This window comes from Gorilla gorilla, chromosome 23, assembly GCF_029281585.2.
Source record: "Gorilla gorilla gorilla isolate KB3781 chromosome 23, NHGRI_mGorGor1-v2.1_pri, whole genome shotgun sequence".
Taxonomy (NCBI): Eukaryota; Metazoa; Chordata; class Mammalia; order Primates; family Hominidae; genus Gorilla; species Gorilla gorilla.
Genome location: NC_086018.1, coordinates 29893182 through 29913269, shown reverse-complemented (window position 1 = coordinate 29913269; position 20088 = coordinate 29893182). Strand labels below are relative to the sequence as shown.

At 46.8% G+C, this 20088-nt stretch overlaps 1 protein-coding gene and 1 pseudogene across 17 annotated transcripts in view; one reads left to right on the top strand and one right to left on the bottom strand.

Annotated features, from left to right (window-relative positions):
- DEPDC5 (DEP domain containing 5, GATOR1 subcomplex subunit) overlaps positions 1 to 20088 on the bottom strand; it is a 155484-nt gene that overhangs the window by 5897 nt on the left and 129499 nt on the right. For 15 of the 17 annotated variants that reach the window (XM_031005537.3, XM_031005531.3, XM_019018725.4 and 12 more), the window contains 3 exons: positions 9220 to 9389; positions 5313 to 5484; positions 1171 to 1231 (listed from right to left, as the gene is read on the bottom strand). In XM_031005537.3, the coding sequence (XP_030861397.1) occupies positions 1171 to 1231; positions 5313 to 5484; positions 9220 to 9389 (403 nt within the window). Of the gene's footprint in view, positions 1 to 1170; positions 1232 to 5312; positions 5485 to 9219; positions 9390 to 20088 lie in introns of those variants that run through there. The other 2 variants (XM_055374309.1, XM_055374310.1) reach the window with 1 other exon arrangement.
- Positions 10963 to 12111, top strand: LOC109024515 (transcription and mRNA export factor ENY2-like; annotated as a pseudogene).

Here is a 20088-nt window from a genome sequence, read left to right as displayed (position 1 = left end):
CACGTTCTGAGTGATATCCTGCCAGCAGGGCAAGCAGGGTAAGAGCTACTTAGAAACTCGTGAGTTAGCAGGGTCCCCCCTGGTGACTGCTGTCTACTGAGGGCTCACTAGGTACATCACCGGGCTCTCCAGAACATCAGAGACCCCTCCCAGCTTCCCCGTGAGGGGTAAGAAAATGGAGGCTCACCAGTTCCAGAATTGCTCATGGTTCCTCAGCCAGATGCTGGTGGAGGTGGGAGTGGATAAGGCCTGTCTGCTTCGTACATCAAGGCCCTTTCCCATTGTCTGCTGCACTCTCTACCTTCTGCCCTGAATCTGCACCACCCACTGTTAGTGGAAGGAGGAAATGAGCCACCCTTGCCTTCATTCCACAGTCTTTGCTAAGCACCTGAGCTAGGTCTGTGAAGGGGTAGACCTTAGACGAAGGTCTAAGGTAAGCTGGGGCCATCGTGGGTGTGAGAGGCTAAATAGTCCTGTGGTTGTATGAGTATATATAAGTGTATATATATATATATATATATATATATATATATATATATATATATGTATGTATGTATATATATATAATAAGGAGATGACAGGATACTGGAGAAGGTGTAATGAGAGGATTACCGAAGCAAGAACAAGGGGCTTTGTTTTTACCATGACTAACATGAAGTGGCCATCAGATACCAGGCTGGTGATGTTTGGAGACAACACAGTCGGCTGGACTAGTCTAGTGGGAGACAGTGAAGTAGGACAGGCTTTCCCTGGCACACATATTAGGTGCCAAGAAATATCTACTGACTCATCTATTGCTTTTTAACCATTCATTGTCTTTTCAACCTGTGTTGGGCTCTTGACACATTTTTTAATTTTTCATTTTATATTATTTCCTGAATAGCTTGGCCTAGGGTCTTGTTGGAGGCTAAGGAGAGAGTTCTATGTTCTCCACTCAACTGGAAGAAGAAAATAATGAGGTCTGAAAAACAACAGTTACAGGAACCAGGGAGGCAACGCTTATCTCAAAAACCAATGTAAAGAGTCCTGTTGGAGATAAGCAGTGAATTTGCCATTGGTAGAATACATCCCTTTCTCTAGGAGCTAAAAAAATGAGTTTCACTTTGGTAACTGCTATTCAAGATAAACACTGATTTCCTTCCCACTCTTCACACTTGCTAAGGGACAAACCTGTGTGCAATGGCTTCCTGGAAGAGGTGCATTCGATCCCAGTAGGTTTCGGGTTCAAAGCCTGAAAAGAAAATAAGAATAAATATTGGGTTGTGATCACAAGGTTTGTAATTCTCTCTGGGGCAGTCTTCTGTACCCTTTACTACTCTTGGCAATCAGTCCCCTTGAGCCTAACCTCTGCTTCTCCATACTACGCCCTTTGAGAAAGACTGGCCTCCATCCCAAGGGTCAAAGAAAGGACAGCTGTGTGTTCACACCATCCCTTCCCCCAAGCAAGCTATAGCTGGGTCTAGGAAGGTGAAGTCCTCAGCAGTCAGTGTGAGCTACCAGAACTCATTATAAGGCTCATTCGAATGACTTCTTATACCCAAAGCTGAAAGGAGCATGATATTAAAGTACAAACAGAAGATAAACTGTAAATGCATGTTAGTTGCCATGGTCATAACTCACTGCAGCCTTGAATTCCCAAGCTCAAGTGATCCTCCTACCTTAGTCTCCCAAGTAGCTAGGACCACAGACATGCACCACTATGGCCAACTAATTTTTTTTTTTTTTTTGAGGAAGAGTCTTGCTTGGTTGCCCAGGCTGGAATGCAGTGGTGCGATCTCGGCTCACTGCAACCTCGGCCTGCCGGGTTCAAGTGATTCTCATGCCTCAGCCTCCCGAGTAGCTGGGATTAGAGGCACATGCCACCACACCCGGCTAATTTTTGTATTTTAAGTAGAGACAGGGTTTTACCATGTTGGCCAGTCTGGTCTTGAACTCCTGACCTCAAGTGATTCGCCTGTGTCGGCCTCCCAAAGTGCTGGGATTACAGGCGTGAGCCACCGTGCCCGGCCCCAACTAATTTCTACATTTTTAAAATTTTTTAATTTTTAAATCTTTTTGTAGAGATGGCATCTCACTATTTTGTCCAAGCTGGTCTCAAACTCCTGGCCTCAAGTGATCCTCCCACCTCTGCCTCTCAAAGTGCTGGGATTACAGGCATGAGCCACTGTGCCCGGACCATGTAAGCTGCTTCTAAGGAACAACAACCACCCCCACTTTTTTTTTTCTTTTTGAGAAGAAGTTTTGCTCTTGTTGCCCAGGCTGGAGTGCAATGGCACGATCTCGGCTCACCACAACCTCTGCCTCCCAGGCTCAAGCGATTCTCCTGCCTCAGCCTCCCGAGTAGCTGGGGTTACAGGCATGTGCCACAGCGCCCAGCTAATTTTTGTGTTTTTAGTAAAGATGGGGTTTCAACATGTTGGCCAGGCTGGTCTTGAACTGCTGACCTCAGGTGATCCGCCTGCCTCGGCCGCCCAAAGTGCTGGGATTATAGGCGTGAGGCACTACACTCGGCCCACACCCACTTTTTTGTATTACCAATCTTCCCACAAGAAAGGGCAAATATTATAAGCTCCATTCTAGAGGTAGGAAAATTGAAGCAAATAAATATAAAAATAAAAATTTGGGCCAGGTGCGGTGGCTCGCACCTGTAATCCCAGCACTTTGGGAGGCTGAGGTGGGCGGATCACCTGAGGTCAGGAGTTTGAGACCAGCCTGGCCAACATGGTGAAACCCCGTCTCTACTAAAAGTACAAAAATTAGCTAGGCGTGGTTCCGCATGCCTGTAATCCCAGGTAATCGGGAGGCTGCGGCAGAAGACTCACTTGAACCCAGGAGGCGGAGGTTGCAGTGAGCTGAGATTGCGCCACTGCACTTCAGCCTGGGCGACAGAGCAAGACTCCATCTCAAAAAAACTAAAATAAAGTAAAATAAAATAAAAGTTTGAAGAGTAATCAGTTGGGGAGGAGAGCAGACAAGATAAGTCCCCTCCTCCATAACCCACTTTGTTACTCCAGCCTCATGCCTTCTGCAAGGCTGCTGCTGAGGACCAAGAGTGGAGGGGGAAGGGTGGAGGGCTGGGGAAGGCTGTCGCACAGCACCAGAGGACAGAGTCCGGGCTGCTCTCAGGGAGGAGGTGCTGAGGCCTGGGGTGGTAATTGCACAGCCATCCCAAAGACAAGACTGCCTGCGGTGGTTTTGCTAATCTTTCCACATTTGGAATTTTCTACCTGGGATGGATTTGAGGATTTAGGGCAACTAAAGAGCAAAAAGCCAGGCACAGTGGCTCATGCCTGTAATCCCAGAACTTTGGGAAGCTGAGGTGGGCAGATCACCTGAGGTCAGGAATTCAAGACCTTCCTGGCCAACATGGTGAAATCCCATCTCTACAAAAATACAAAAAAAATTACCTGGGCATGAATGGCGTGTGCCTGTAATCCCAGCTACTCAGGAGGCTGAGGCAGGAGAATCACTTGAACCCAGGAGGCGGAGGTTGCAGTGAGAGGACATCACGCCACTGCACTCCAGCCTGGATGACAGAGCGAGACTACATCACAAAAAGAAAAAAAAAAAAAAAAGGGCAAAAAGCAAAAAAGACTTTGGCTTTAAACAGAGAAAATCCACACACACAGCACACTCTTGTCAGATTTTTAAGATTTTGAATTTGCTGCTATAGGAAATGGCAAGAACAAAAAGAGAAGAGGCACAGAAGCAAGAAAATTGATTTTTAGATTCAAATCCTTATTCCTTTAAACTGGGACCCTTTCTGCAGCTGTAACCATGGCAACCAACAGAGGCTGCTGGTCTTGAAGACTGAGTTACAACTGGCAGGGAAAAACAACTTGCACAAAAATGTCCTCCAACGCCAGCCCTGTGGGCAATCCTGTGCTGTTATAGCAAAGGTGGAAAACCCCCAAAGAGTCTTTGGACAGTGTCGGGGGAAGATCTCTCTGTTCCCTCAACATAATAAAAACAATAGTACCAGGAGCTGCTTGGCTTAAAACTGCCCCATATGAACACAATCATCCGGCATTTCAGGACTGCATAAATGGTCCTCTCTCAGCCACATTACTGTGAGGTTAAACAAGAACATGTGTGTTTCAAGGGGGCTTTGTAAGCTCTGTGTGTCCCACAGTCTGTAGCCTCCAGCAGGTAGGGCCTCTGTGGGGCTTGCTTGGGACCCCGATTATCACTTAGAACATTGTGTCTATAAAAAAAATCTTCCAAATTGCAAACAAAAAATACACGGATGGGCTTTTGGAAGAAAAGCTGTTTGCACCATGAGGGCAGCCTGTCACATGGAAATTGCAGGAATACCTAGCTTGACCTAATCCACCTGGGGAGATCTCCTTATCTTTTGGGCTGGTTCTCTGCCGCTGATCACGACACAGACTTACAAGGGCACAGGAAGAAAGCATCTCTCTTACGTCAAATGTTGTTTCCTTCACAGTTCTAATCTTTATACCTGAGAAACCTCAGGGCTCCTGACGTATCAGCATCAACCCTAGCTTTGCGTTTTAAAAAAGATCATCTGTGAACTCATCAAAAGCTTTGTAGGAGCTATTTATATGTGCATCCGCAACGAGCACTTGGTAATAAAAAGCTATATGCTGTGTCAAGTACAGCTCAGCTCGTCTTTGATCTGTCCTAAACCTGCCCTCTGGGTTCTGGGCTCTGGGGTAGAGCAGCAGGTCCAGGCTGACCCTGGTTACTCTCTTTCTGATTGAAAACCTTTCCCAGAGGGAAAGGCTCTGATTTGGTTCCTGCTATCATCCTCCGATCCTGCTTTGTGTTCCCTGAGATGCATGACTCGAGTCACATGCACCATTCCAGAGGCTGACACGCCACAGCTTTGCACAAAAGGATGCTGTTTCCTGTTTTGCTTTTCATGCCCTCCCTTTCCTGGCCTTTTTGCACGAAATAGCATATGCAAGTCTCCCGTGAGGTTTAAATCCCTGCAGCCCAAACCAGTTAGGCTGGAGCATATGAAAGGAGAGCGTGGGAGAACACCAGTGCTGCCTGTGATTTATAGAGTTTAGCGCCCTCTCCCACCCACCACTTTGCTCCAGGCAGCTCTAGACACTCTCATTTTAGGAATAAGGAATTCGAAACTCAGAGACATGAAATGATTTGTCCAGAGTTATCCAGCCACTAAGTCAAGAATCAGGATCCTTTAGAACCTTGATCCTTTTGGCCCCTTGTTGAAAGGCTGTCCCTTTTCCCTAGTCCGTGTTGACTGGATACCCAGAGTGGTGTCCTTGTTAGGGACGGGGTCTTACTGGTTGAGACAACCTCCAGAAGGGAATATTTCTTACTATCAAACAGGTGCTCGCTGCCCTCCTTGAGCAAGCAGCTGATGTTGAGTGGGATGAAGAGCTGGGCACGAAGGGGGTCGCCATACAGGTAACTGGGCAGTGCAAAAGGCCCCTCCAAAACTGGGACTAACAAGAAGCCACAGGAGGTGGCTTTCCGATGCCAACCTTGGACCTGGCGGAAAGTACAGAAACAAACAATATCATCTCCAAGTTCTTTCAAACAAGAGAAAATACTTCCCAAGGAGAAAACCCGCCAGAAAGGCAGCATGCATATTGATTTGCATGCTCATTTATTCATGTTTGCTGGCTGCAAATTGGTCCTGGACAGGCAAAAATGCAGTTTAACATCCTGACAAATACTACAAAAACTGTGAGCTAAGCACACAGCTTCCTCTTTACAGCCCAAACTTCTGCACCTTCGGTGTTTCTTTTAGAAAGAACGGTCTGCAGAGAGTTGAAATCCTTCCCATTCTAGGGGATGTTGGAGAAAGGTCACAGGATAGAGGTTAAGTCCTTCTAATTTTGTCCTTTTTTTTTTTTTTTGAGACAGTCTTGCTCTGTTGCCCAGGCTGGAGTACAGTGGCCAGATCTCAGCTCCCTGCAACCTCCGCCTCCCAGGTTCAAGCAATTCTCCCACCTGAGACTCCCAAGTAGCTGGGACTACAGGTGTGCACTACCACATCCAATTAATTTTTGTATTTTTAGTAGAGACAGGGTTTTGCCACTTGGCCAGTATGGTCTCGAACTCCTGACTCAGGTGATCCGCTGGCCTCAGCCTCCCAAATGCTAGGATTATAGGCATGATCCCAGCCTAATTTTGTACTTTACCAGGAATTTAATAAGTTCAAAGTATCAAATAGGGAAACAACTCACTCAGGCTGGCTGAGAGAAATGTGATGGAGGGGGGGTAAATGACCACGGTGGCTTCTGATAATGGTAAGCCCTGACCTGACAGAGTGAGAGCCACTCTCTGGCAGAGTCCCAAATCCTATCTGTCCAAAGATGAGAACAAAAGTTACTGGGGCAAAAAGATAAACCTACCATCAATAACATTTTCTTAGGGAACAGTGGCAATTTTCTAGATCTTGAGATACTCTTTTTAACCATAAAAATGATGTATGTTAAAAAAAAAAAGGTTGATCGATGTGGTTCTGGCATACAGATGATTTTTGTGTCAAGTATTATTTCCAAAAAAATAGAGTTGGGACATAGCTTGACTTAAACAAATGATTATGTAAAAAATTAAAGGGTACCACCCTTATCTTTTCTCTCAGGGAATGTTCATAACAAAAATAACAACAAAAAGCCGAGATCTCTGTTTGACCGAAATAATTCCTAAGCCTTGGTCAAAAACCTTTTTTTATGTAGTATTTGTCCCAATAAAATCTGATTTTTAACAAATGTGGACATTGCCTTAAATAATAATTAACTTACATACACTGAAGTTTTAAAAGCTTAATAAAATAATGATAAAGAGATTAGCAGCTTTCAGTGGGTTTTACATGAACAGATGTGAAAGGTGTACTTTATGGAGACAGTTGCTAAATTCCTCTAAGGAAATGAACACTGTCCTTCCTGCCCAACTGTAACTATATGTGTGTGTCTATGAATGCTGTGGTCATGCTGTTTTGGGATATGCTTATCTAGTAGGGCCAGCAAGGAGGGTGCTTATGCCTACTGGGTCAGAGAGTTAGTTTTACCTGAAAGAAGTGGTCATGCTGGTATCAGTGAGCTGGGGAAGGGCTGGTGTCCTCTGTGAGCTGAGCAGAATGAGCAGCAGGCTGTCTTTTTTTATTTGGACCTTAAGGATGTCCCCCAGATGAGAGTCTTTCCAAGGGAGGGGTCCTTGAAGATGCTAATGCCATGTGGAGGCAGACAGAGACCTGGAAAAATTGCTTTCCCAGGATACCATGTTTTGTGGGACAAAACTTAGCCTATGAGCTCTGGACAAAAAAAAAAAAAACCTGCTGGCTCATGCTGTACTCATTTCTCTTTGCTTATCTCCTAGCTTTTAGTAAACTCTTTTTGAACTTCCCAGCTGTTCTCTGTTGTATGAAGAGATGGCTGGGCCGGTGTTGAGAGAAGCGAGATTCAGTAGAAGCCACAGAAGAATATTCTTTTTGGCTATATTGGAGAGTGTATAAAAAGGAGTGGCAGACTATAAGGATGGTTAAGGAGCTGTCCTGGAAGATACTGACAACTTGGCTAAGGAGTGAGCACTGTGATGGGGGATGGTCAGGTATGGCTTCTTAGTGTAGGAGCAGTGAATGGCCTGATTACAGATGCAGGCCAGGATGAACTAGAAGGAGAAAGGACAGGCAGGAAGACCAGTTAAAACAGGGCTTCTCAACCTTGGCACTTGTGACATCTTGGGCTGGTTATTCTTTGTTGTGGGAGCTGCCCTGTGCATTATAGGATGATGAGCAGCTTTGCTGGTCTCTACCCACTAGACACCAGTAGCACCCACCCTGCCCTCACCCCTTTCTTTCTTTTCTTTTTCTTTTTTTTTTTTTGAGACGGATTCTCGCTCTGTTGCCCAGGCTGGAGTGCAATGGCGCCATCTCGGCTCACTGCAACCTCCACCTCCCAGGTTCAAGCGATTCTCCTGCCTCAGCCTCCTGAGTAGCTGGGATTATAGGCGTGCACCACCACGCCTGGCTAATTTTTTGTATTTTTAGTAGAGACAGGGTTTCTCCATGTTGGTCAGGCTGGTCTCGAACCCCCAACCTTAGGTGATCCTCCTGCCTCGGCCTGGGATTACAGGCGTGAGCCACTGCGCCTGGCCTTCTTTTTTTTTTTTCCTTTTTTTTTTTAAGATGAAGTCTCACTCTGTCACTCAGGCTGGAGTGCAGTAGCATGATCTTGGCTCACTACAACCTCCATCTCCCAGGTTCAAGTGATTCCCCTGCCTCAGCTTCCCGAGTAGCTGGGACTACAGGCGTGCAACACCATGCCTGGGTAATTTTTGTATTTTCAGTAGAGACAGGGTTTCACCATGTTGGCCAGGCTGGTTTTGAATTCCTGACCTTGAGTGATCTGCCTGCCTCGGCCTCCCAAGGCGTGAACCTCCATGCCCAGCCACCCCTTTCTGTCTTCAGATATTGCCAAATGATCCCGGGTGGCAAAATCGGCCCAGGTAAAGAACCACTGAGTTCAAAGCAGTGATGTTTATTAACAGGGGACTGGTTAACTATGGTTAAACAAATAATAGAAAACTCTCCAGCCCTTAAAAACAACGAGGCAAAACAAAAACAAACAAAAATCCCAATAACAATAATAATAAAAAAAATCCCAAGGCAGATTTATTTGTACTGACATGGAACACATAGGTGATAGAAAAAATGCAACGTAAGTAGTATGTATCCAATGCTACCATCTCTGCTGAAAAAAAAAAAAAAGTAACGTGATTTTGTCCATGCTTAGAATCTCTCTGGAAGTTTACTCAACAAAGCGGAAGTAGATCCCAGGGAATGAGAGTGGGAAACAGACTTACTTTTCACTCTAAACCAGTGATTCTCAACAGGGAGCAATACTCCCCCTTCCTGGGGACATGTGACAATATCTGGGGACATTTTGCTTACCACACCTGGGGCTGTGCTACTAGCATTTAGTGGGTAGAGGCTAGGGTTGTTGCTCAATTTCCCATAAGGTGCAGGACTCCCCCACAGAGAATTATCTGGCTTCAGATGTCAATACTGCTAAGGCTAAGAAACCCTGATTCTACCCTTTTTGATTGCTTAAAATTTTTACTATGTTTAAACTTTTTAAAAAGGTTACTCCAATAGTCCCGATGAATGGTAATAAGAGCCTGAACTAAAAAATTAAAGTGACATGAATCTCTATCAAGCATCTCCATGCCCACTGTGAGGTGAGCCAAAGGCCTGACAACATGCATGAAGGTTCTCACCATCTCGAAGAGTACTGCTGCGGTCACCGCCATCCAGTGCAGCTTGATCTCAAAGGCTGCGTTCAGAGAAAAGTTGCCATGGTAATAACAGCTGCACCACTCCAGCCGGTCTGTGCGGTTGTTCACGTCAACATCCAGGGTCACAGTCCTCTGCTCTGGGACAGTGGCAGCTATGTCGGCACACAGGAGGGGCCCCAAGAGAGTGAGAAAAGGAGTGGGATGAAGAAGAACAAATAACTAAGTATCCAGACATGAAACTATATACAAGCGCCTAAAAGAAAACTGCAGATTCCAGAAGTTTCCTGGAAATCATCTAGATATTGGAAACCTTTCTGTAAAAGGCCCCATTATAAATATTTTACATTTTGTGAGACATATGGTTTCTGTTGCAACTACTCAACTCTGCTATTGTAGTGCAAAAGCAGCCACGAACGTTACATAATGTATGTGCCTGGCTGTATTCCAATAAAACTTTATAAAAGCAGGCTGAGTTTTAGGGCGGTTAAACTATTCTGTAGGATATCATGTTAGATACGTGTCACTATACATTTGTCCAAACCTATAGAATATACAACACCAGCCGGGCACAGTGGCTCACGTGTGTAATCCCAGCACTTTGGGAGGCCGACGCAAGCGGATCACGAGGTCAAGAGATCGAGACCATCCTGGCCAACATGGTGAAACCCCATCTCTACTAAAAATACAAAAATTAGCTGGGCGTGGTGGCGCACACCTGTAGTCTCAACTACTCAGGAGGCTGAGGCAGGAGAATCGCTCGAACCTGGGAGGCAGAGGTTGCAGTGAGCCGAGATCGCGCCATTGCACTCCAGCCTGGCAATAGAGTGAGACTCCGTCTCAAAAAAAAAAAAAAAAAAAACCAACACCAAAGAGTGAACCCTAAAATGTAAACCATGGATATTCTGGGTGACAATGATGTCAATGTAGGTTTATGGATTGCACCTTGTAAAAAATGGACTACTCCGTCTGGGGATGTTGATAGTGGGGGCAGCAGGTTGTGGGGGTGGAGGTCAAAGGATGCATAGTAATTTTCTTTCTTTCTCAGAGATGGAGTCTCACTATGTCACCCAGGCTGGAGTGCAGTAGCGTGATCTTGGCTCACTGCAACCTCTGCCTCCCAGGCTCAAGTGATTCTCTTGCCTCAGTCTCCCAAGTAGCTGGGATTACAGGCATGCGCCACCACACCCGGCTAATTTTTGTACTTTTAGTAGAGACGGAGTTTTGCCATGTTGGCAAGGCTGGTCTCAAACTCCTGACCTCCGGTGCTCCACCTGCCTCGGCCTCTCAAAGTGCTGGGATTACTGGCTTGAGCCACCATGCCCGGCCAGATGTACAGGAACTTTCTATTAGATTCTGCTATGAACCGAAAACTGCTCTAAAAGAAATAGTCAATTATAAATGAACAAATGGTGAGCCAGATTTGGCTGCTTAAGCCATAGTTTACTTCTCCCTAAGTAATCCAACCCCTTCATTTACAGATGAGGAAACGGCAGCCAGGGAGGGAAGATGCCTTGGCCAAGATGATGGAATCAGAACCTCAGCCAGGCTAAACCCCAGATCTTTTTATTTCAGTGACCTATGAAGAAACACGATGGGCAAACAGCGCAGACCACCAGTGACAAGTCTTGCTTTTCAGGTTTCAACCCAGAAAGACAGTAGTTCTACAATCTTTTCTCAAGAAATGAAACCTTATAATGAAGCTTAACACCCTGTCCTATCATTGACATGTTGCTCAAGGATGCTGGGTGAGTACCAAGCTTACTCATCCTATCTGGGACTTCTGCTCAGAAATCCTACCAACTCAAGATAGGATGTTTCAGAGACGTGTCAATCAAGTTCCTGACCAGGCTAAGGCCCTAAAATATGCTCAGAAGCAAAGAAAAGGTCAGGCTTCTGTTCTGCCTGGCTAGGCACTGCCAGACCTAGGGTTTTTTGTTTGTTTTTTCCCTCCCTGAGGCACAGTCTTAAGAGATCCTGAGAACATGTACCCCCAGACCTAGGGTTTCTATAAACTATAACCCACCCCTCATTCTCCCTTACCCCCATGAATTCAACAGTTTTCTTCAGCTGAAGTGGTCAGTTTAGTTCTGGGTTCTGCAGATAGAAGCCCTGAGTGGGTTTTTCTCACTGACAAAGAAAAGGTCAGGCTTCTGTTCTGCCTGGCTGGGCACTGCCAGACCTAGGGTTTTTTGTTTGTTTTTTTCCTCCCTGAGGCACAGTCTTAAGAGATCCTGAGAACATGTACCCCCAGACCTAGGGTTTCTATAAACTATAATCCACCCCTCATTCTCCCTTACCCCCATGAATTCAACAGTTTTCTTCAGCTGAAGTGGTCGGTTTAGTTCTGGGTTCTGCAGATAGAAGCCTTGAGTGGGTTTTTCTCACTGACAAGGATAAACAGCTCTTGAGTCAGCAATTTTAATGAGCTTCTACTGTAAGGCAGGAGAGCTCCAGCTAGGTCACTAATGGCATTCAGGCAAACTGGCATTCAGCTGCCAGATGTACCACTCACCATTCTCTCAAAAGACTAAGTCCAGGAAGTGTGGTTAGCAAGATGAATATGAGAGCAGAGATTAACCAAAAGTTGACAGAAACCGGAGTAAGAGAACGCCTGAAAGAGCTGCTGAGCTAAATTAATTGAATGTGGCTGAAAGGATGAGTTTATAAAGATAATGTAAAGATAATGATTTTAAGTGGTATGTTTTTTGCTTTTGCATTAAGAGGTAATTAAAGAGAAAGGACTAGGACACGTTACTGTCGATGACTTGGTGGCTGAAATCACTACAAAAGGCAGAGCCCTAGTACTTGACAGTTTAAAGAAGGAGCTCCTACAAAAAAATAAAAACATTCCTTGCTCAGCCTGTCAGTCTTTAAGATTGACCTAGATTGTGTTGTTCTGTGGTATTATTTTTGAAAGTAATATCTGCCATAAATTAGAAAACGATTCCCAAAATAAAATTCATTTTTTAGCCGGGCATGGTGGCTCACGCCTGTAATCCCAGCACTTTGGGAGGCCAAGGCAGGCGGATCACCTGAGGTCAGGAGTTCAAGACCAACATAGAGAAACCCCGTCTCTAATAAAAATACAAAAAATTAGCCGGGCGTGGTGATGCATGCCTGTAATCCCAGCTACTTGGGAGGCTGAGGCAGGAGAATCACTTGAACCTGGGAGGCAAAGGTTGCAGTGAGCCAAGATCGCACCATTGCACTCTAGCCTGGGCAACAAGAGTGAAACTCCATCTCAAAATAAAATAAAAATTTAAAAAATCTTTTTTTGGAGACAGAATCTCACTTTGTTGCCCAGGCTGGAGTGCAGTGGCGTGATCTCGGCTCACTGCAACCTGGGCCTCCCAGGTTCAGGAGATTCTTGTGTCTCAGCCTCCCAAGTAGCTGGGCCTACAGGTGCACGTCACCACGCCCAGCTAATTTTTGTATTTTAATAGAGTTGGGGTTTCCCTATGTTGGCCAGGCTTATCTCGAACTCCTGGCCTTAACTGATCTGCCCACCTTGGCCCCTGAAAGTGCTGGGATAATAATGAGCCACGATGCCTGGCCAAAATCCCTTTTTGTATGATGATATATGGTTTTCAGTAGTGATGTCTACATTGTATTGATTTTTTCCCCCAAATGTGTTATTTTAATAAATATCTCATGAATGGAAAAACAAAAACCTAGAACATGCAAATGGGAAAAGTTATTGATTTGGAGTTGGAAGATCTAAGCTCTGCCATTTAGTAACCATATGTCTCAGAGAGCATTGCTTCACCTCTCCTGATTTAGTTCCTGAACTATAAACTGAGATGTGCCAGCCCAGCTGGTTCATAGAGACAGGATGAGAATCAGGTGAAGCATGGATAAGAAAGGAGTGTGGACCTCCTCTCTTGCCTTCTCCAGCCACCTAACTTGTAACTCTCCTCTTTTCCTTCTATTCCTGCTGGTCTCTTCTCCCAATTTAGGCCATGAGTTTGCCAATGTTCAATCTGAGGCCTGTCTGTGCCGCCCATGGACACTGCTTGGCTGTCTGTGACATTTAAGGCTAAAGAACTTGGTCATTCCAATGCTAAAAGCTCATCAAAACTACATTCTGTCTCTGCTTCATGTTCTGGATTCCTGATACTGCCAGAATAACGCTTTACTTAGCCAAAATCAAAACAGTGGCTCATGCCTGTAATCCCAACACTTTGGGAGGCCGAGGCGGGTGGATCACGAGGTCAGGAGATTGAGACCATCCTGGCTAATAAGGTGAAATCCGTCTCTACTAAAAATACAAAAATTAGCCGGGCATGGTGGCGGGCGCCTGTAGTCCCAGCTGCTTGGGAGGCTGAGGCAGGAGAATGGCGTGAACCTGGGAGGCGGAGCTTGCAGTGAGCGCCTCTGCACTCCAGCCTAGGCAACAGAGCGAGACTCTGTCTAAAAAAAAAAAAAAAAAGAAGTTTTGCCCTCTGGTCTTGGACACTGTGTGTTTCTTCCCAAGTGAAAAGTCTGTGTCACAAAGACAAGGATATTCAATAAATACCAGCAGTGGCCTCATGCATCTCTTCTCTCCCATCTGGCATGTTAAGTTCAGAACATGCTGGCCTGGGCCAGGAAGTACGCTGTTCAACCAAGTGGTTACAGGCTGAAGATACTACTGGCCCTGTACTTTGGGGTTAGATTTGGCAGTACATATGTTTCTAGCGGATTATGATGTTGATAAAGATATGAGACCAGCTCAGCTCAGCTTTCGGTAAGTTCATAGAATCAATACGTGAGTTCCATGAGAACCAACTTATTCACACAAGACCAATAAATACATGCAAGCCCAGAGGAGGAACAGGCTGAGCATCCTTCACCCAGGTCATAGCTAGGGGGTTATCAGTAACCTGGGGAAGGGGACAGTGTCAGCAGAGGAGAAAAATGCAACCCCAGGTAGGGGAGTGATACTCTACGTAACAATCAGAGGTACCCAGGTACAGAACAAGCAGTCTTGGGAGTGAGTGCCATGTTGAGCGGGGTTTTCAAAGAGAAGCTTGCTCCCCACTTATCAGGAGTGCTGCAGAAAATATTCAAGTGTCAGGGTTTGGACAGAGGTGCTCTAAATTCCCTTCTGATCCCAAAATCCAGTGGGCCGTCAAGAAAAGGCTGGGGCCGAGCGCAGTGGCTCACGCCTGTAATCTTAGCACTTTGGGAGGCCGAGGTGGGAGGATTGCTTGAGCCCAGGAGTTCAAGACCAGCCTGGGCAACAAAGACCCTGTCTCCGCAAAATATCAAAAAATTAACCAGGCATGCTGGCACATGCCCGTGTTCCCCGCCACTTGGGAGGCTGAGGCAGGAAGGTCACTTGAAACCAGGAGGTTGACGCTGCAGCAAGCTAGGATCATGCCACAGCATTCCAGCCTGGGCAACAGAGCAAGACTCTGTGTCAAAAACACAAACAAAGAGCCGGGTGTGGTGGTTCACTACTGTAATCCCAGCACTTTGGGAGGCCAAGGCAGGTGGATCACCTGAGGTCATGAGTTTGAGACCAGCCTGACCAACATGGTGAAACCACATCTCTATTAAAAATAGAAAAACATTAGCCAGGTGTGGTGGTGCACGCCTGTAATCCCAGCTACTCGGGAGGCTGAGACATGGGACTTGCTTGAAACCGGGAGGCGGAGGTTGCAGTGAGCTGAGATCACGCCACTGCACCCCAGCCTGGGCGACAAAGCAAGACTCCGTCTCCAAAAAAAAAAAAAAAAAAACCACAGACAAAACAAGGCTGAGAAGGCATGTGAGTGGGCCTAAGAGCTGCAGGGCTGCTGCTTCTAGAGTCTCAGATGCTCCTGCTGCTTCCCAGATGAGCAGCCCAGGGTGACTGCAATGAGAAAGTGGGAGCCCCCATGAGCCAAGCCAGAGAAGGTCAAGCGTCAATGTCAGGCATTTCAAAACAGACTTCCAATGCTAACTTCCAAATGAGTATCCTAAGTGTTTAAAAAGGAACATGTTGAAACAAAAAACAAAAAAAGGGACAAGTCACAAATGATACACAGGCCTTCTTCCCCCGATAAATCATGTTATTATTTTTTTTTCTGAAGAAAAACCCAAACAATGAAGACAGCTCAATTTAAAGAAAACAGATCTTCCCCACTTGAGTAAATGACACAGTAAAAGACTATATTCTAACCTGAAAAAATGCTGGGAAGAAACCTCTCATATCCTAACACAAAGGGCTGAGAGCTGTTATTGGATAGAATTAGCTGTATATGGCCATATCAGGTTTAAGAGGAAAAGAAACCCATTTCTTTTGGGAAGACGGATGGGCAAGAGGCTGATGGAATGAAATTCCTTGTAACAACTATGGAAACCACTGGAAAGCTAATAAAAGGATGTTTTCCCAGGAAACATGGTCACACACAAAACTCTGCCTAGTTTCAGACTCACTGACCCCCTAAGGCCCACACACAGACCCCAGGAGAACACTTGTTTAATAAACTACCTGCTATTGACATAAACCCTCTCTTCTTCCCAAAGCTCCCTATTTTTTGGACATATGACTTTTATCTTTTTTTTTTTTTTTTGAGACGGAGTTTCGCTTTTGTTGCCCAGGCTGGAGTGCAATGGCGCAATCTCAGCACACTGTAACCTCTGCCTCCTGGGTTCAAGCAATTCTCCTGCTTCAGCTCCCGAGCAGCTGGGATTACAGGTGCCCACCACCACACCTGTCTAATTTTTTGTATTTTCGGTAGAGACAGGGATTCATCGTGTTGGCCAGGCTGGTCTCGAAATCCTGACCTTAGGTGATCCACCCACCTCGGCCTCCCAAAGTGCTGGGATTACAGGCGTGAGCCAACACACCCGGCCTATGACTTACTTTTCTATATACTGCTTCTCTCTCTTTTTTTTTTTTTTTCGAGATGGAATCTCGCCCTGTCGTCCAGGCTGGAGTGTAATGGCACGATCTCGGCTCACCGTAACCTCCACCTCCCGGGTTCAAGCAATTCTCCTGCTTCAGCCTCCCGAGTAGCTGGGATTACAGGCACACGCCACCAAGCCATGCTAATTTTTTGTATCTTTAGTAGAGATCTTCAGTAGAGATAGGGTTTCCCCATGTTGGCCAGGCTGGTCTCAAACTCCTGACCTTGTGATCCGCCCACCTCGGCCTCCCAAAGTGCTGGGATTACAGGCGTGAGCCACTGTGCCTGGCCTCTCTCTCTCTTTTTTTTTTTTTTTTCTTGAGATGGAGACGTATTTTTTCAGGCTGGAGTGCAGTGGTGCAATCTTGGCTCACTGCAACCTCCGTTTCCCAGGTTCAAGCAATTCTCACGCCTCAGCCTCACGAGTAGCTGGGATTACAGGTGCATGCCACCACACCTCGCTAATTTTTGTATATTTAGTAGAGACGGGGTTTCACCATGTTGGCCAGGCTAGTCTCAAACTCCTGACCTCAAGTGATCTGCCTGCCTCGGCCTTCCAAAGTGCTGGGATTACAGCCGTGAGCCACTATGCCTGGCCTATACACTGCTTTTCTTTAAGCACTAACAATTGTCAAAGCTAAACTGAGATGATCTGAATTTCATCTTGAGCTGAAGACCAGAAGTGACTTAAGAGAGGGTTTTACCAGCCTGCAGAAGAAGAAGGCTTTGGAAAGGAGGATATTCCTATAGAAACTGTCGAGAGGGAATCAGCTCATGCCTTAGTCCCAGCACTTTTGTAGGCCAACTGGGAGGATTGCTTGAGCCGAGGAGTTCATGACCAGCCTGGGCAACACAGAGAGAGACTGTCTCTACAAAACCAACAAAAAAACTAGCCGGGCATGATGGTGTGCACCTGCAGTCCCAGCTACTTGGGAGGCTCAGGTGGAAAGACTGCTTGAGCCCAGGAGTTTGAGGTTGTAGTGAGCTAGGAGTGAGTAGTGAGCCTGGGAAACAGAGTAAGACCTTGTCTCTCTTTTTTTTTTTTTTGAGAGGGAGTCTCGCTCTGTCACCCAGGGTGGAGTGCAATGGAGTGATCTTGGCTCACTGCAACCTCCGCCTCTCGATTCAAGAGATTCTCCTGCCTCAGCCTCCTGAGTAGCTGGGGTTACATGCCCAGCTGCCCGCCACCACGCCCAGCTAATTTTTGCATTTTTAGTAGAGACGGGGTTTCACCATGTTGGTCAGGCTGGTCTCGAACTCCTGACCTCGTGATCCACCCGCCTTGGCCTCCCAAAGTGTTGGGATTACAGGCATGAGCCACTGTGCCTGGCCAACCCTGTCTCTTTTTTTTTTTTTTTGAGATGGAGTCTCGCTCTGTTGCTCAGGCTGGAGTGCAGTGGCGCGATCTCGGCTCACTGCAAGCTCTGCCTCCCAGGTTCACGCCATTCTCCTGCTTCAACCTCCCGAGTAGCTGGGACTACAGGTGCCCGCCACCATGCCCGGCTAATTTTTTGTATTTTTAGTAGAGATGGGGTTTCACTGTGTTAGCCAGGATGGTCTCAATCTCCTGACCTTGTGATCCACCCGCCTTGGCCTCCCAAAGTGCTGGGATTACAGGCGTGAGCCACTGCGCCCAGCCCACACATGATTTTTGGACAAGAGACTTGAAGGAAGTGAGGGAGGGAGACCCGAGGGTATCTTGGGGGAACAGTGCCCCAGGTGGAAGGAAAGCACTGGAAGCAGAGATGTGCATGGCGTGTTCACAGACACCAGACACAGATGGAAGCCAGCGTGGTGCAGCAGAGTGCATAGGAGGCGGACAGGGGACAAGGCAGAGAATGAGGGGACCACATCCTGGCGTCCTGTGGGCTGCTGAAAACTCTGGCTTTGGTTTCGAGTGAGCTGGGAGCTACAAGAGGATCCTGCCCAGAAGGGGAACACGACCTGACTTCCATTTGAAGAGGTATCTCTGGCTCCTGTGTGCAAAGCAGTTTATAAGGAGCAGGGGAGGAAGCCAGGAGGCCAGTGCAGAGGTGACAGCAGCAATGCAGACAGAAGATGAAGGTGGCTTGAACAACGATCAGAGAGGAGACAGAGTAAGGAATAGTTAATCCTGAATCAATATTGAAGGTAATTAAAAGTAAAACTGAATTTGCTGATGGGCTGGATGTAGAGCAGGAAAGAAAGACATGAGAAGGCAACTGAGTTTTTCTACCTAAGTGACTAGAATGAGAAGGCAAGACGAAGGTGTTGCGGGGAAACAGCAGGGCTAGCTGGTTCTGAACACTGTACATCCAGTCCTCTAAGTGACCATGTCAAGTAGGTAGCTGGAGGGATGAGTCTCAAATTGGAGACATGGTCTGGGATGGAGATAGAAATTTGGCAGTGACCAGATCTTGGGGTAATAAAGGCCACTGGACTGATGAGACACTTTAGGGTATGGAGATGAGGGCAGGCTGAGACCCGAATGCTATAATATTAAAAGATTAGGTTGCTGAAGAGAAACCAGCACAGGAAACTGATTTTAAAATGAAGAAGGAGAGCCAAGCAAGGTAAGGGTTTAAAGGAGGAGTCAGAGATCATCTGACAAATGCTGTTGCAGGGCAAGGAGGACCAGGACTGAGGACTGGCCGCCAGGCTAAACAACATGGGCCCCCTGCATTGGGAAGGCTGTTCCAGCGGAGGGAATGGACACAAACCCGATTTGACTTTTGCTTTGCCAGCAGGAGAGAGTGTGTGCCTGTCATAGATTGACAGGGATGCTTTAGCAGAGAGGGAGAATTCAGGGAGAGGGGATGACTGCCAAAGTGCTACACTGAGTACTGCGAGGGCTGGGGTCTTGTGTGCAGGTGGAGATGCTGCGTCAGGGGAGGCAGAGGAGTGGGGACAGACACAGCTACTGGGCGAGGGCAGATGGCAGGTGGGAGTTTTCTTCTGACCGCTTCAGTTTTCACAGTGACACAAGATGCTGATGATGAGGGTGGGGAGCGGGGCTCAAAGCTGTGTAATGAGGTTTGGCAGCTCAAAGCTATGATTACATAAAGTGAGATGTGAGGTGGGAGAGGGAGAATGATAGCAAGATCAATTGGTTACAGGTCCTGGTGGGGGTCAAAGAACTGTTGAAGCCAGGACTGGAGGGAGTGCATTGGGAAGACCAGCAGGGATGGCATAGAGGGGAAGAAAGGACACACCCAGAGAGCTGTGGTTCTGTAGCAAAGGCCTGGGACCTGAGTGTCCCTCATCACAGGGCAGAAGCCACTCCTGGAACTGGGCTATTGTGCAAATCATCCAAAGTCCTGACAGGCTTTGACTTTCGTCTCCTTGGGCCGAAATGCAGTATGCTTGGAGTTCAGGCTTCAGGGCCAGGCAGTCCTGAGAATAAACTCCAACTCTAGCACTTAGTGGCTGCAGAGGCTTGGGCAAATTACTTCGCCTCTCTGAGCCTCACAGTTTCCTAAACTCTAAAGCATAAGTTGTAGTACCCATCAGGAGACTGACGTAAAGATTAATGAGAAGATTTTCGGCTCTGTACAGGACCTGACACATCAATTTTCTACAAATCATGGCATTAATGTTGTTATTACCACCACACCACAGCAGGCAAGACTGAAGCAACCACCACTGGCACCAGTGAAAGCACAAGAGGAGCCCAGGGGCCAGAGCAGAGCGGAGGACGGTGCTTCCCTCTAACATCTCAGCTCCAGCTCTGACCATTCATTCTACCCCAAAGTTCTGAAAGCACGCCCTTATCACGCATCAACTTGACACCTGCTTAGGGAAGTTACTGATGGGCTTCAAAGCCTCTCAGGTTTTGCTCTAATCTTGGCTCCTGATTGGAATCCTTCAATTCCCCCTAGGACAGCGGTTCTCAACTGGGGGTAATTTTACCAACCCCAGGGGACATTTGGCAATGTCAGGAGACATTTTATCACACTGGGTGGGGCTGGGAGTGCTACTGGGTAGAGGGCAGGGATGC